The sequence below is a fragment of the Protopterus annectens genome, chromosome 4.part1 (genome assembly GCF_019279795.1).
Source record: "Protopterus annectens isolate FY-2018-M chromosome 4.part1, PAN1.0, whole genome shotgun sequence".
NCBI lineage: Eukaryota > Metazoa > Chordata > Ceratodontiformes > Protopteridae > Protopterus > Protopterus annectens.
The window spans coordinates 86,776,667-86,793,337 of record NC_056734.1 but is presented as its reverse complement, the minus strand read 5'-3'; the positions used below and the strand labels follow the sequence as shown (position 1 = coordinate 86,793,337).

The 16,671-nt window shown below is 39.4% G+C and overlaps 1 protein-coding gene across 1 annotated transcript in view; it reads right to left on the bottom strand.

Moving 5' to 3' along the window:
• LOC122801175 (calsyntenin-2-like) overlaps nucleotides 1–16,671 on the bottom strand; it is a 2,452,991-nt gene that overhangs the window by 342,405 nt on the left and 2,093,915 nt on the right. The window contains exon 4 of the mRNA XM_044070739.1: nucleotides 11,641–11,836. Coding sequence (XP_043926674.1) covers nucleotides 11,641–11,836 — 196 coding nt within the window. The remainder of the gene's footprint in view (nucleotides 1–11,640; nucleotides 11,837–16,671) is intronic.

Here is a 16,671-nt window from a genome sequence, read left to right as displayed (position 1 = left end):
TAGCAAGATTGCGCTTGAAGAGGGTCAGTGAGGTGCTCTGTTTGACATGTATGGGAAATCTATTCCAGAGACACGGCAGCCTCTGGGAGACAAACCTGTCTCTCCAGCAGGTTTTATTGATGTTGCATATTAGATTCAGGCCTTTTGAGCAGCTACTTCATGAGGAGTTCGACTTACGCACATGGAGCGTCTCTAATAGGGCAGTGTCTGAGATTGCCCTTTTTCCACATAAACATAATTTTTCTTATTAACTTCCAACCATTTGTACAGTTGTTATACAAAAAATCATACAAATCCATGTTCCATAATAAATTTGCCTCTTGTTCAAAAACTTCCATTTCACTTCTTTACAGTTTTACTTTACCTGATCACATTCTCATTATATTTTATCTTGCTCTACATACCATAATGATCTGAAAACTCTGCCCTAAATTTTCTTCCCTGTAACTATGTTAATGTTTCAGAATAGAAAACATAATCTACTTTGGTTTGCACATTTGCTCTTGTATATGTAAAATCTCTTTCTTTTCCTAATAGCAACCAACCAGCTTTATTAACCCTTTCAATTTCTTAACGTCCTTTGTTACTTTTTCCTCTTTTCTTAGTTTACAGTTTAATTCCCACACAAGCATTATATCCATATTCACTACTACATAAGGCATACATAAATTAAATCTTCATTTTTTGACTTCAGTATATGCATGATTAATTATAATTCTAATGTGTGTATTTTTCTTTTTGATATCTATCACAGATACTCTTCTTACCTTAGCAATTACTGTATATGATCCAGTCCAACCTCTTTTTTACTTAATACTACAATTTCTGAGTATTGCTCTATTCCAAATTTCCAAATGATTTTACTTTCCCATAATAAATCAAACCACTTTTTATTTACATCATCCAAATATCTAATGTCCAATAAGCAAGTAATATCAGCGTCAAATTTTTACACAGCTGATACACTACCAAATATCTTATATCATTTAAAACACTACTAGCATTTACAAAAATAACATACATTATCCTTTTCTTTTTCTTTTAAATTCATTAACTTACTTTTCCTTTTCCTGTCTTTCACTCTTTTACCAGTTTAATTTATTCCTTTAATTTGTCACTATTCAATACCATTTTCTTCACTACTATTTCTACAGGTAGCATTCTGTATTTGTTTTCCACCAAATTCTCATTTATTAGGATGCAGAAATCCTTAATTTACCTCTTGTAAATAACTGCAGGGCTTCATATGAGTTTCTTTATAACTTTTGTATGAAATTTTTGGTTCTACCTAACTCTATAAATATGTAGACTGTACCAAATGCAATTATGTTGCCAAATGACATGTTAATGCATAGTGATGAATAACAGACCAGTGTGACGCCCGTGCCCTGGCCCAGCAATCAAGGAGCCTCAATCCCGACCACTAATACCAGAGAGGGCATCTCATATATCAGGAAAGGATAACAAATACACACAGTAAAGTGCAATTTCCCTTTAGAGCACACAGAGATCACAGTCAATCCATGGCTGGTCGCTCCCTAGCTCCCCAGGACCCCAATAAGACTCCCCTCTGGCACAGCTATAGGGTCCAGATCTCAGCCTAGCTGGGCAAGCTAAAATCTCCAGCACCCTCACTGTCCAACCAGTGCTTTGTGTCCCTGCCCAAGTAGCTGACACACACACACACACACTTTGAGAAAAGAGGTTATGCAACCACACAGACCCCTCTAGGGAAGGCTGGCACAAGTTGTCCAGCTGTGCCCCTTTTTACTCAGACTATACGGTAGTAATTACTGCCAACACCCAGCTAATATTTATCAGCTACTCAAAGGCCCTTAAAAGGGTGTCCAATTATTACTGTGCAATATTATTATCCAATTGGTAGATGTGACTAAACAGTCAAAGCTTATTTGGAGTGACCTGGACACTAAACTCTATAAATATGCAATGTACTCTAGAGCTTAACTTATATCTACAAAAAACAGCCACAGTTAAAAGGTTTTAAAATATTTAATAATAAATAATTAAAACCACAAGACAATACTTTCTACTACACAGTCAGTGCTAGTCAAAAGTTCAGAGATCACACAGAAATACTTAAAATAATTCAGTAGTACAGTTCTGGCATAACAGAAAAACAATTAGTCTAATCTTTTCTAATTCCTAGCTGCTGCTAAAAGAAAACACACTTCTAAAATTAACTTACTTACATAGACATAAGACAGAGTGATGAGTTGGATGTCAAGACAAAAATGCTTAATAATCTCTGGTTCTCACTGTTTAAATTGAAATTGCAGTTCTGATAAAACATTACATCATCTTTTACACTTTCCTGGTGTTCCCAGGCTGACAGAAACTGCATTTACATTATTTTACACTTAGAGCAATAAAGGACATCCCGCATGTAAATTCTGATCATTAACTTTAGCCTTAAAACAATAGGCAGGATGCTTACTCCAGACTCATTGACTCCAAATTCTAACTTTAAAGGACACACATAAAGTAATTTTAATTTCAAAGGATCAACAAGAAATGCTTGACTTAGCTTTCTTTACAGCAGACGGCAATGTTGCCACATTGTTTTAATTTCAACATTTCACACTATTTACAAATGATAGAATTATGTACCAAATTTATTTGACTAGGCTGGCAGCCTTCACCCATCTCTACCAGTCTTCACATCCCCTCCCCGAAGAACTCAAGCTAGTTTTTCAAGTGACCCTTGAGAAACCCTGCTTGAGAGGGTTAGGTCTATCTGAGTATACCTACCCCATTCCCTGTCTTGAGAGCCCATCTGCATTGGCATTGCTAGTCCCACTGCAGTGCAGCACTGACATATCATATGCTTGCAACCGCAGGCTTCATCTTAGCAACTTGGCATTTTGCTGACTGGATCTGTTTAACCATGTTAGAGGGCTGTGATCTGTCATAACAGTGAATTTCCTTCCATACAGATAAGGCTGAAGTTTCTGCAGTGCCCACGCTATGGCTAGACATTCCTTTTCTACAGCTGCATAGCATTCCTCCCTGGGTTGCAGCCTATGATTGAGATAAACCACTGGGTGCTCTTCCCCCTCTGAAGAAATCTGGCTAAGTACAGCCCTCACCCCATGGTTCGAAGCATCCACCTGCACACCAAATTCTTTGCTGTAATCTGGACTGGCTAACACAGGGGGTCCTCACAAAGCTTCTTTAAGCTTCTGGAATGCCTTCCCACATGCTGGGGTCCATGCTACCTTATTTGGCCTGTTATTCCTTGTCAGGTCTGTCAGGGGAGCAGCTATAGTACTATAACTGGTGATGAACTTTCTGTAGTACCCTGCTATCCCTACAAATGCCCTCACCTGCTTTTGGTAACAGGAGCAGGCCAGGCCTGAATGGCTTCCACTTTGGCAGGTTCTGGGCTTATCTTATCACTCTCCACTCTATGTCCTAGGTAGGAGACCTCTGCCATACACACCTGACATTTGCTCAGCTTAATGGTCAACCCTGCCCTCTGTAGTCTGCCAAGTGCCTCCCTGACATGCTGAAGGTGCTCTGGCCAGGAATGACTATAGATGGCAATATCATCCAGGTAAGCAAGGGCAGACCCTCCTTCTCCTCCTAGGATTTTATCTATCAGCCTTTGGAAAGTCGCTGGAGCATTCTTCATCCCAAATGGCATATTTATGAACTCATTCAAGCCAAAAGGAGTCACAAAGGCTGACTTCTCTCTAGTACTGGGAGTCAAGGGCACCTGCCAGTAACCCTTGGTAAGATCAATCGTTGTAAGATACTTAGCCCTACCCAGCTGCTCTAGGGCCTCATATGTCCTAGGCATGGGGTAAGCATCTGACGCTGTGTGACTATTTAATTTCCTGTAGTCCATACAGAACCTGGTGCTGCCATCCTTCTTTGTCACCAGCACCACTGTGGAGGCCCAGGGACTGCTGGTCTCTTGAATCACCCCTAGTTCCAACATCTCCTGTACTTCTTTCCTCAGGGTCTGTCTGACTCTCTCAGGCACCCTATAAAGGGTCTGCCTATTAGGCCTTTGGGGTCCTGTATCCACCTGGTGCTGCACCAGGTGGGTGTACCCTGGTTTCCCAGTGAACATGTCCCCAGATTTCTGCAATAATGCTCAGATTTCTTGAACATGGGAAGGAGATAGATGCTGGGACATTGCTACCCCCTCCACTGAAGTGTCAGCCCAAGCCTCACTGAGGAGATCAGTCCCCAGACCTCCCTCAGACTCCTCCTGCAATCCACTGCAAAGGCTCAGCACAAGGGCCTCCCTAACATGGTAAGGTTTCATCATGTGAACATGGTACAGTTTGTGCCCCTACTGCCTGCCTAGCAGTTCCACCATGTAGTTAACATCACTTACCTTTCTTGCCACCTTATAGAGTCCCTCCCAAGCTGCTTGCAGCTTGTTGAGTCTGACAGGAATGAGAACCACTACCTGCTGCCCCACAGCATACTCTCGAGCTCAAGCATTCCTGTCATACCACACCTTTTTCTGTTGTTGGGCTTCTGCCAGGTTCTCCTGGGCCAAGCCCATGAGTTCCCTGAGCCTTGCCCTGAGGTTTAGGATGTATGCCAAAACAGACGCCTTGTGAGACTCACACTAACCTTCCCACTCATCTCAAATTAAATCTAGAGGTCCCCTCACCCTATGCCCATACAGCAACTCAAAGGGTGAAAAACCTGTGGATTCCTGGGGAAACTCTCTGTAAGAAAACAACAGATGGGGCAAATATCTGTCCCACTCCCTCTTAAACTGATCTGCAAATGCCGTAGCATCGACTTGATTGTAGAGTTTAACCTCTCAACAAGACCGTTAGTCTGGGGATGGTAGGGGGTGGTCTTCATGTGCTTCACGCCACAGGACTTCCACAGACAAGCCAGCAGGTTTGACATGAAATTGGCACCTCTGTCAGTCAGTATTTCTTTTGGGAAACCTACCCTGCTGAAAATCTCTAACAAAGCATTTTCCACCTTCTCTGCCTCAATGGAGGACAAAGCCACTGCCTCAGGGTATTGTGTAGCATAATCCACTACGAATAGGATATACTTCTTCCCTGTGGAACCTGGTGTACTCAGAGGACCCACAATATCCATAGATACCTTCTGAAATGGCTACTCAATCACAGGCAAACATTTCAAAGGAGCTCTCACCTTGTCTCCTGCCTTGCCTACCTTTTGGCACTGCGCACAGGTCCTGCAGTACCCTGTTGCATCTCTGGAAATTCCAGGCCAATAGAAGTTCTGCATAATATGCCTCTTTGTACATTTTATGCCCATATGACCTGCAAAGGGAATATCATGGGCTATGGCTAGAAGTGCCAGATGGTAGGCTCTAGGCACTACCAACTGCTGTACTCTCTCACCTTCTAGCCCTCCCTCAGGGGTCTACTCTCTGTATAATAACCCTTTGTCCCAGTATACAGATTCCCCTTTTCCTTGAGAATCAGGTGCCTCCTTAGCTACCTGCCTCAGGCCTTTCAATGTAGTGGCTGAGAGCTGAGCCAGTCTCAACTCTCTCCTTGTAACCCTTCCCAGCTCCCCTTCCACAGGAAGTCTGGCATCCTCTGACAGTGGTGCCTGTCATCCTGGGTATTACTACTCACCTCTACCTTTGCAGTCACTCTATCCAAGGGATCATCAGTACACACAAGCAGCTGTGGCTCACCTTCAGTCTCACTGCTACAGTGTAGCTCACTCCCTGAAGTAACCACCTCACCAGTCTTGGCTGTAAGTAAAGTATGCAGTCTGTCTGGGTCTCCCCCAGGCTACCAAACCCACATGCTTGTCTCCTAGCCTGACTGTGTGTAACTGCATAAGCACATGGTACTGTCATATCCAAATCCTTCCCTCTCAGAACATCTGCAGGATGGTAGTTCGGTACCCCTGTTGTCTCAAGACAATCTACTATTGGCATTTTGTCTTTCCCACTTATTGGCTCCCTCACCTTTGGCTCCCCACCTTGCCTCCATGGACACCTGTATGGCGCATGGCCCCACTGGTTGCATTCAAAACATTTAACCCTATCTCCTGGACAGGTACCTGGACTAGTGGCTTCCCCTGCTACTGGCAGATTCTGTTGGTGCAGTCTGTGCTGCCCACCATGGGTTCCTTTAGAACCATGAGCAGTGCTGAGGGTCCCCTTCCTGTGCAGGGCTGTCCTGCTTGCTAGGTATAGGTCTCCCTTCTTCCCCAACTCATCTGAAGTAGCACATTGTCTATCAGCTAACCAGATACTCATGTCTTCAGGCAAAGTGCTAAGAGCTTGTTCCCTCGCCAAAAGGTCTTCCAGCCCTTCAGAAGTGGTGATCTAACATCCACTCACCCACCTATGGAAATAAGTACTCAATTCAGCAACATATTCACACACACTTTTATCTGCCTTGCGTCTATATTCACACACACTTTTATCTGCCTTGCGTCTATGCTTACAAAACTTTTTCCTATACATTTCATGTGTTAACTTAAACAGTTCTAAAAGACATTTCTTTACAGCAGTATAAAAAAACATGCAACATCAGGCATTTTAGATAATGCAGTTACAGCTTTACCATGGAGTTAGGGGGTCAGGAACTGTACCCAGAGTCCTTGGTCAACTTCATACTGTTTACATGCCCTCTCAAACATATGAATGAAACTGTCAAAATTATCCTCCTCTTTAAACTGCAGAAGCAATTTACTGACCTTTTGTGCTTCTGGGGTCCAGTTACTCCCTTCCCCATTACCTCCATGACTCTGGTGAAGAGTCAGCATCTCCTTTTCATGCTGCCTTTGCCTCTCTTGATCTGCAGCTTGTAGACATAACAGTTTCTCATTTTCCTCAGCCTGAAAATATCACAGTCTCTCATTTGCTTCTAATTCCATACACCTGGCCTCCAACTCAAGTCTCTTTAGCTCCAGGTGGATTTTTAAGTCCACTGCAGAAAGGTTCAGCTGTCCAATCTCCAAGGGAATTATATCTCCACTGCCAGTCTGATTGTCCTCCTGGTTGCTGTTTTCTGATGCAGCTGTAACTAAGGCTGCAATCATGTCTGCCTTATTCAGGTTTCTATACACCAGTCCCCTAACCTGGCACATCTCCGCCAGCTAGCTCCTTGCCAGTTTTCCATACTCGTCTGCTGACATGCTGCCTGCTCACCCTGACTAACTAAGCTAACAAAAGAAATAAAACAATTGTGATTTGAACTCTCAGTAGTCACTGCGTGACTGTTTTAGAGTACAAAAACACCTTCAAAGCTCACTGTACACAAGCTACAGGATTCACTCTACCCACACCACTACAATCCAATTAGTATTTGCCAGATAAGTAATATGTGGTGTGGATATCTCATCACTGCCAAACAATTAATATGTGAGGATATCCCAACCACTGCCACCAATTAATATGTGTGGATATCACAACCACTGCCACCAATTAATATGTGATGCCTGTGCTCTGGCCCAGCAATCAAGGAGCCTCAATCCTCATCACTAATACCAGAGAGGGTGTCTCATGTATGAGGAAAGAATAACAAGAACACACAGTAAAGTGCAATTTCCCTTAAGAGCACACAGAGATCACAGTCAGTCCAGGGCTGGTCACTCCCTTGCTGCCCAGGTCCCCAGTAAGACCCCCCACTGGCACAGCTATAGGGTCCAGATCTCAGCCTAGTTGGGCAAACTAAAATTTCCAGCACCCTCACTGTCCACCCAGTGCTTCGTGTCCCTGCCCATGTAGCTGACACATACACACTTTGAGATAAGAGGTTATACAACCACATGGATCCTTCTGTGGAAAAGCTGGCACAGGTTATTCAGCTGTGCCCCTTTTTACCCAAACTATACAGTAGTAATTACTGCCACCACCCAGCTAATATTTATCAGCTACTCAAAGGCCCTTAAAAAGATGTCCAATTATTACTGTGCAATATTATTATCCAATTGGTAGATGTGACTAAACAGTCAAAGCTTATTTGGAGTGACCTGGACAGTAAACTCTATAAATATGCAAAGTACACTAGAGCTTAACTTATCTCTACACAAACCAGCCACAGTTAAAAGGTTTTAAAATACTTAATAATAAATAATTAAAACCACAAGACAATATTTTCTACTACACAATCAGTGCTAGTCAAAAGTTCAGAGATCACACAGAAATACTTAAAATAATTCAGTAGTACAGTTCTGGCATAACAGGAAAACACTTAGTCTAATCTTTTCTAATTCCTAGCTACAGCTAAAAGAAAACACACTTCTAAAATAACTTACTTACATACAGCATAATGCAGAGTGCTGAGTTGGATGTGAAGACAAAAATGCTTAATAATCTCTGGTTCTCACTGTTTAAATTAAAACTGCCATTCTGATAAAACAATGCATCTTCTTTTATACTTTCCTGGTGTTCCCAGGTTGACAGAAACTGCATTTACATTATTTTACACTTAGAGCAATAAAGGACATTCCACATGTAAATTCTGGTCATTAACTTTAGCCTTAAAACAATAGGCAGGATGCTTACTCCAGACTCATCAACTCCAAATTCTAACTTCAAAGGAACAGACATAAAGTAATTTTAATTTCAAAGGACCAACAAGAAATGCTTGACTTAGCTTTCTTTACAGCAGAGGAAAATGTTGCCACATTGTTTTAAGTTCAGCATTTCAAAGTATATACAAATGATAGAATTATGTACCAAATTTATTTGACTAGGCTTGCAGCCGTCACCCATCTCTACCAGTCTTCACAACCAGTACCTTAGATACCCTGCTGGTTGCTATAATGTCTGATGTTGATGATTGTGCTGTTAATAAAACAATAAAAGAATCACATACATTTGTTCATTCGCAACCACCCCCTCACACTTTCTGCAACTGCTTCAAACATTTCATGTTCAAATATTTCATTGTTTGCTTCACTTACAGTGTCTTCATTTTCATTATTCAGCATTTCATTTCTTCACATTTTATAACATTTACATTTAAACCAGCTTCATATAAAGTATCCCCTCATCATATCCTTTCACTTCCCCACAGTCCACCCAGAAGTGTCCTTTCTTCTTACACTTACAACATTCCGCAATACAAGTTTTAATTGCATGTCCTTTCTGTCCACATTGAGCACAAGGCCTGTTTTCACACTGACTATTAAAGTGTTTTTGGCTCTTCCCAGTAGCTGAGGACCCTTCTTGACTTTCCAGTATTGATAGCACGTGGGATATGCACTGCTTCTTATCCTTTTATTTTTAATATCACCATGCATTCCCTCTTTCCAGCCCATATATCCATCACATATTTTACTTTTAAAAAGCCCATGACAGATTCACATTTTTCCTTTAAGTACTGTTCCAGATGATCTTTTTCTATATCACTTTTAAACCTTATATGTACCCTTTCCCGTCCATACCAAATTTTGTGTGAAAAATATAACTGTTCTAAGGAAACATACTTGCTTTTTTCACACACACACACACACACACACACACACACACACACACACACACACACACACACACACACACACACACACACACACACACACACACACACACACACACACACACACACACACACACACACACACACACACACACATACACACACACACACACACACACACACACACACGCACACTCCAAAATCTCTCCACATTGTTTCCATTCTCAAGAAATTATGTTACAATAATCTCTCTCCTCAACAAAATCAATACTCTTACATCCATTGCTTTAATCCCCAAAAGCATGGTAACATTATTCAACTGTTATAACTGTTTAATGCCTTATTTAGTTTTGACTGGATTCTTACCACTGTCTCAACTCTCCCATCTTTCTTGATCACAATGACAACTTTGCTCCCTGCTGCTGCCACTATGTAAGTTTTAATATGCACTCCGTATTTCTTCTTCACTATCATAGAATTCTTCCACCTCCTCCTGCAACTTGATCCGTTAACTCACCCTATGAAACTGCTTCCTCTTCTGCTAGTTGCTTTTCTTCCATCATATCATGTAACAAGTAATCCAGTAATCCTCCTGCCCGAAGAGTTGTAATCATAACATCTTCACCATTACTTTCCTCATCCTTGAGCAATTTATGCAAAAAGATTAACTCAGAATCTTTTATAACGTCGACACTCTCTTCATCTGCACCATGTCCTCCTTCTCTATGGTCATTATGCAACTCCTCCCAGTCGCCCCCACACTAGGGATTGAAGTTTGCATAAACACCTCACTTTCTCTGACATACAGAGAGGGGGAAGTTCTTAAACACCCTAGCCAAATTTCCCCTAATAGTAGAAATTATACCACTTTGTCTTCTTAAAAGAGACCACTTGCCTAGTAGACTTAACCCAGTCATCAATGAATATATAAAATAAATAAAAATTGTTAAATATTAGCTGAAAGTAGGTAATTACAAAGAAATACTAAAATAGTAAATTTGAGTATACAAAAAAGGTAATGTGCAACTAAGAAAGGAAAATAAAAGCAGGTCAAATCTGATATTAATCAAAGCTAAAATGGCTGGGATCAACAAAGAGCGACAATAATTGCAAAGTTAAAAAGAATTTGAAAACTCAGCTCATATTAACAATTAAAAGCACTGTTATGGCTACCTAGCAAAATATTCCCTTGTCTTATGCAGTTAGTGTCTCCAGAATAATGACCAGAATTTGCTAGACATACTATTACTGTGTTTAAGTTTCATTACTTAATTTAAATATTTATATAATATTCATGCAAAGTTGGAAACCAGTGACCCTATCATAGCACATGATTCTTTTCTTTTAACAATCTTTGACTTGGAAGGTATATCACTGCCTTCTACATAACTTGCAGTGGAACAGGCATGCCACTCTAATTCTTTAAAAATACTGAACAGAATACCTTTCAGTAAACGGTGAAGGCAAACTTACTAGACATGTGGATTTTCAAGGGAAACACCTTCTGCATAATAAAATACACATTGCTTATGCTGCTTGTCATACTGAATACCTGTAAATGAGACTTTTTGTATCTGTTCTTTTCATGCTAAAAGGATTATGCTCATTTCTAAATTGAGATTCTGTTTACCATTTAAATTCTGCAGATGCCTTACAGACATGACGACAGTTTCATGCCTAAAGACAGATGAAAACTAAAGTTCAGAAAGACTTTCATGCTCTCCAGTGGTGAGTACAAATGATGGTTAAATTTAAAATAATCTAGAAAGACTCATGCTTGTTGATCAGTGATCAGTAGAACAGCTGATCACTACAAAAAACAGTTTCTTGGCTTTTACAGCACCCAGCATCCTTTCTCTGTCTTGTTCTCTCTCATTTTCTTTCTTTCTCTGTCTTTCACACACACAGATGCACTATCTCTCTCTCTCTCTCTCACACACACACACACACACACACACACACACACACACACACACACACACACACACACACACAGACACACACACACAGACACACACACACACACAAAATCGCACACATAAAAATTGATTGCACATCAACAGCTTAGACACAATGGCTTGGTTAAAATGTATGACCATTTTTTATCTCACAGAATTTCATTTGCAGTTTTCCTTTTGTATACTGTGATTCTAGGTTCCACATCTGATCAGAATCTCGTTATAAATAGCATGTCACTACTGGTACATTTTGAATGGTCACTCACTTGTGAGATTTCTTCCAGCCGATTCCACTAGGCCTCGCTCCGCAGTCATATGCCTGGATGATAAATGTATACTCTTTCTGTAGTTCACAGTCAATTGGACTCTTTGCCCGAAGAAGACCTTCACCAGATGTCTTGTTTAGCACAACAGCTTCAAAGGGCATGTCCTGTCCATGAATTTTAAAAGCGCATATTTCTCCTAAGAAATAATGCAGAGGAAAAAAGAAATTAACAAATGTCAGAAAAAGAAAAAAAGGAGGAGCAGATACATGGTTGCATGTATGTCACAAATATTGTATTGCATAAGTTCTTCATACAGGTACATGCTGGGAATGTAAACTGAGACAGGACAGAAAATACATTTTTTGTTGATCAGCAGAGTTTAATGTATATCATTTTTCAAATCTTGAATGCTTCTTAAATATGTAAAATAGAAAGGCTACTCAGAATTTATACCACATTCTTCTGCTAAATGCTATGAAAAACAATGAATGAGTCAATGTTATAGAGGACTGCATTTATTCTGACAATACTCCTCCATGACATCACATCAGCCTTGATTAAAATGCATTGATTTTAATTGTGTCTTTTTAAACATATTTCTTCAGTCCTGTCATTGACTAAAGATATGCAGGCATCTAAGCATCTCTTACCATGAATTAGGATAATTAGTAGAATAATGGTACAAATGTATTATTATTATTACTTTTATGATGATGATGATTATTATTATTATTATTATTGCTATTACTATTATTATTATAATACCACAGCAGGGCTAGCTACCTGGTAGTGTGAACATTGGCTTTAAAGGATTGTCACTGTTAAGGTGACACCTGACCCCATGTGCAAAAAGGGGAAAAGGGATTATGGATGATGGATGAATGGATTTATTATTATTATTATTATTATTATTATTATTATTATTAGGCATTGAGCACAGCAGTTATGCTCTAAACTCATGAAAATAGATACTTTATTAAGCACAGTTGTAATGTAAGACAGTAGCCTAACAAACAGAGGATTATGACTGAGTCACTGATCATAATCAAGCTGTTATTCCTAAACATGTTCTTATGTGTTCAAGACTTGGATGCTAAGAAATTCACCTCAAGAGGTGAATCTTTACATCTATGTTGAAAACACATAACCAGTGAGTTATAACAGTGCCCAGCTAGAGTACTGCAAAGGTGGTGGCTGCCCTAGATGCAAGCTGTTAGGGTCATGGCTGACATAGTAAAAGACATTTCAATTAGTCCCTGCAAGTTAGTGGCACTTGAGAGTTAGGACATGAATGCTTTGTTAGAGTTCTATAAATGGTCATGATAAGAAGCAGCAGCAGCTTAAAAGATTTACTTTGAGTGTATGCACACATATTAGGATCTGTAGACATTTGCAACTATATTTCCTTGATTCAGTCTTGAGTACTTTTTGGATTAGGAGTATGTTAATTGGAGGATTACCAAGGGTGCCAGATGAGCTAACAACAGTTTTGCATTATGATCAGAAAGACAAGTCCTAATTTTATTTGTACAGAGCTTCAGCTACTGCCATGTGCTTTTAGTTACAGAAAAAAGACTTAGGAACAAGAAGTGTTTCACCACTTAGAAAGGTTTAAAACACTTAGCACTGCACAGAGGCCGCAGCCAGGATCCAAGCGTTCTTTTGACAGATTAACAGCTATAAAAGCTGCTAAACACTTCAGTTTGCTTTTCTGTGTGGTATTGACAAATATTTCACAGCTTTCAAAGCTGTTCGAGCTTAAAAACATTGTTATGGGACAAGATCAGCTTATTAAAATGTATATTAATTTTCAGTTCATAAATGATGCTATAATATGATTGTTAAAAAGCAAATATAATTTGTGTGTAGGGCTGGGAAAAATACAACTTCATAAGCCAAAGTTATTACTGTGGCCTAACTGCATTCTTTTAATATGTAATAAGGAAAACGTGTTGCATGAAGTTGATGCATGTTAGTTACTACAAAAGGAATGTGTTAACCTGACTCTTCCAGGCTAGGAGTGCTTGTTGCTAGGCAAGGCTTGAAACATCCAAGGTCAGAACAAGACCCCTTGGAAGCAGGTGGATCATGAACAGAAAGGTGTTGAAATGAAGTCTGAGGCGAAAATCTTGAGGGATGAGGACATTTTTAAAGTTTTCTATTAGCCAGAGTCATCATAATGTAATAAAATTGCATGACCAGCACTGTAAGAATAAAATTTCTGTTCGCACATCCTGAAGTGTTGTTCTTGACTTAAGGCATATAAGGTAAATTCTTAATGTTATTTATTTATGTCTATAGCAATTTGGTGCCGTTCTGTGGATCTGAACTTTGGTATTGCTGCAGGGCAGTTCTGGAATAGGGACCATCACAGATTTTCTGTGAATTCCACACTGCTTTATATGGAATAATCAGAGACTCAGATGTGCAGCTATTCAGGGTGTGCAAACATACTAGCCTTGGTAGGGAAATTAAAAATACAAATAATGAAGAAGTCAAATAAGATGCTGCTTCACAGGTAAACGCCCCGGCTCAGAAAAAATATAAAAAGAAGTATGAATGAAGAACTTGTACTGAGCAGGAATGATACACAGATACAATTAAACAATTAACCTATCAAAAAGTTGATCCAATACAGGATACCATTTAAAGGCATAACAGATTGCAAAAAACTGGAGATGCATACTACAGAAGTATAAATACATAAAATAACTAAAACATATCATGAAATATATATATAAAAAATAATACAGAGAGTGATTGGATAACACTATTGAGGGCTGATAGGGGATTAGGTTTAAATGAAAGGGCATCTATTAAACCTAGGCTGAAGTGAAGTGATTATATGTAATTTATTTTTAACACGAGTATGCCTATGTTATGCCCTTATGCCTTAGAGTTTTTATGTTTCTTAATATATGGAATTTTCTCCATGTATTATTTTATATATATATATATATATATATATATATTTCATGATATTGTATCTGTGTGCTTTCAATATATAATAAGTCTGCATTAGGTGTTTGTTTCATGGATCTGAAGAAGCTAATACAGTGAAAGTGCTTATCCGTTTGTTTCTGTTTGCAATAAATACGTGGATTTTATATCTGGGATTTATCAATTTTTGTCATTTTCTCACTTTCACTCCTGCTCAGTACAAGTTCTTCATTGGTAGGGAAATTGTTTTGTAAGGGAAAAGGGTTGGTTTGTGTTTTTTTCTCTTTCGCTCTTTTAAACAATTTTAGCAAAATGTAGAATAAGTGCATGGCTGTGTTTTTGTTTGACTGATTTGTTTGTAAGGCATACAGGTAATAGTGGGAGGACCCCACAGCAAATGAGAATAGTAAATGTATGTGCACATACAGTAAAGGACAAATTAACACATGGAGGCACCTTGGGTTGTGGGCAGTATCCTCAGAATTGAAAGGTAAGACGTATGAGAGATATTTTATTCTATCAATGTATGAATGTATGAGAGAAAGAAAAGAAAAAGTTAAAAGTTAAAGATAAAGTTACAAGTTCATGAGCCCACTGCATGATTGGGATATAGACTGCAAACTGTTAAAATAAAATCTGAGGGTAATGCTACTTAATGCTAGAAGTCTAAACCTCGAAATGTACTCACTCGAGGCACTCCTTAAAATGGAGAACATCGACATCTGTGCAGTGACAGAGACCTGGTTCATGGCTCCATAGAGCACCCCTGCATTACCAGGCTATAATTCATACCACACCTTTTGGCCACCTAACCTGGACCAAAGCACTAAAGGCAGAGGCGTGTCCATATTCATTAAGGATATCCATACCTCCAGGCTAGTTGCTCAGCATAATGCATTCAAAATTATCCAAGTGCAACTAACTCTGGGCAAGACCACAATCCAAACTGTAGCTTGCTACAGATCCCCCACCGTGCCCCAGGATTCCCAGTCCTCATTTCTTGATACACTGAAAAATATTAGGGTACAACCTAACACCCTAATAATGGGTGATTTCAACTACCCCACCATTAACTGGGAAAACTACTCATGTGCCAACCCTTGTGTTCAACGTTTTCTGGAATTCATAAATTCCAACGCCTTGGATCAACTTATCCACACCCCCACCAGGGGCAACAATATCCTAGAAAAACCACACAAGAGAAAGAATATAAACATATAATAAACAGCACTGGAATCAGATCCAAAAAAAAGAACAATTTATTGCACTCAATCCATTTGAAGAAGCAAAAGAAACAAGCAGTTGTTTTTTGTTCCCGATTTATGTAGGCGACAGCAGGTTTATTTTTCTTATTAGTCCATAGCAAGGCACGCCCATTACTATAATCACGCAAGTCTCTCTTGATCTTGTTTAATTTAAAGCTAACTTGCTCATTTTCAAAAGTATTCAGTTTGTCTTTCATGTTGGTGAACACCTCACCAACCCTAGAAGCACCAATTTTATTCAAAATCTCCATGCGCATGGTATTAAGTTCAGTTTTAAGTTTTTTATGTAAAAGTTGTTCTCGTTCTTTTAATATGTTAACCCAGTCCATCACACATATGTGCACTGCAGCTAACCATCTGTCTTTAAATGCTGCATCTGCAGGATTTGTGGAATCATAAGGTGTAGATGGGCTTCTAAATGGTGGTAATCCTCATGGAGCAATATCTATCTCCGAGTATCTAATTAAGCCCAACAAATTCAAATGACGAGTCTCTCGATAAATCAACTTTTCAAATACATCAAGATTGTCTTATACTTCTTGTGGAAGAGAGACATTATTTTGCTGCCAATACTGGTGAAAGGATTATTATGTCTCTGTAGCCTTTCATCCAAATATTTAGAAGTAAAACTATTACTATTTAGTATAGACTCACCATTGTTAAAGGAATTAACATGTCCGACACCATTAGGTTGAATTGGGTTAACAAAAGAAGTAGAACCATGCACTCTATAGTTGTCCATAGATTTCTGAGAAGCAGAAATTCCCAATGTAGATGTGGATGCAGAAGCAATTAAATTGCCATCTTCAAGGCTCCAGAGAGCACC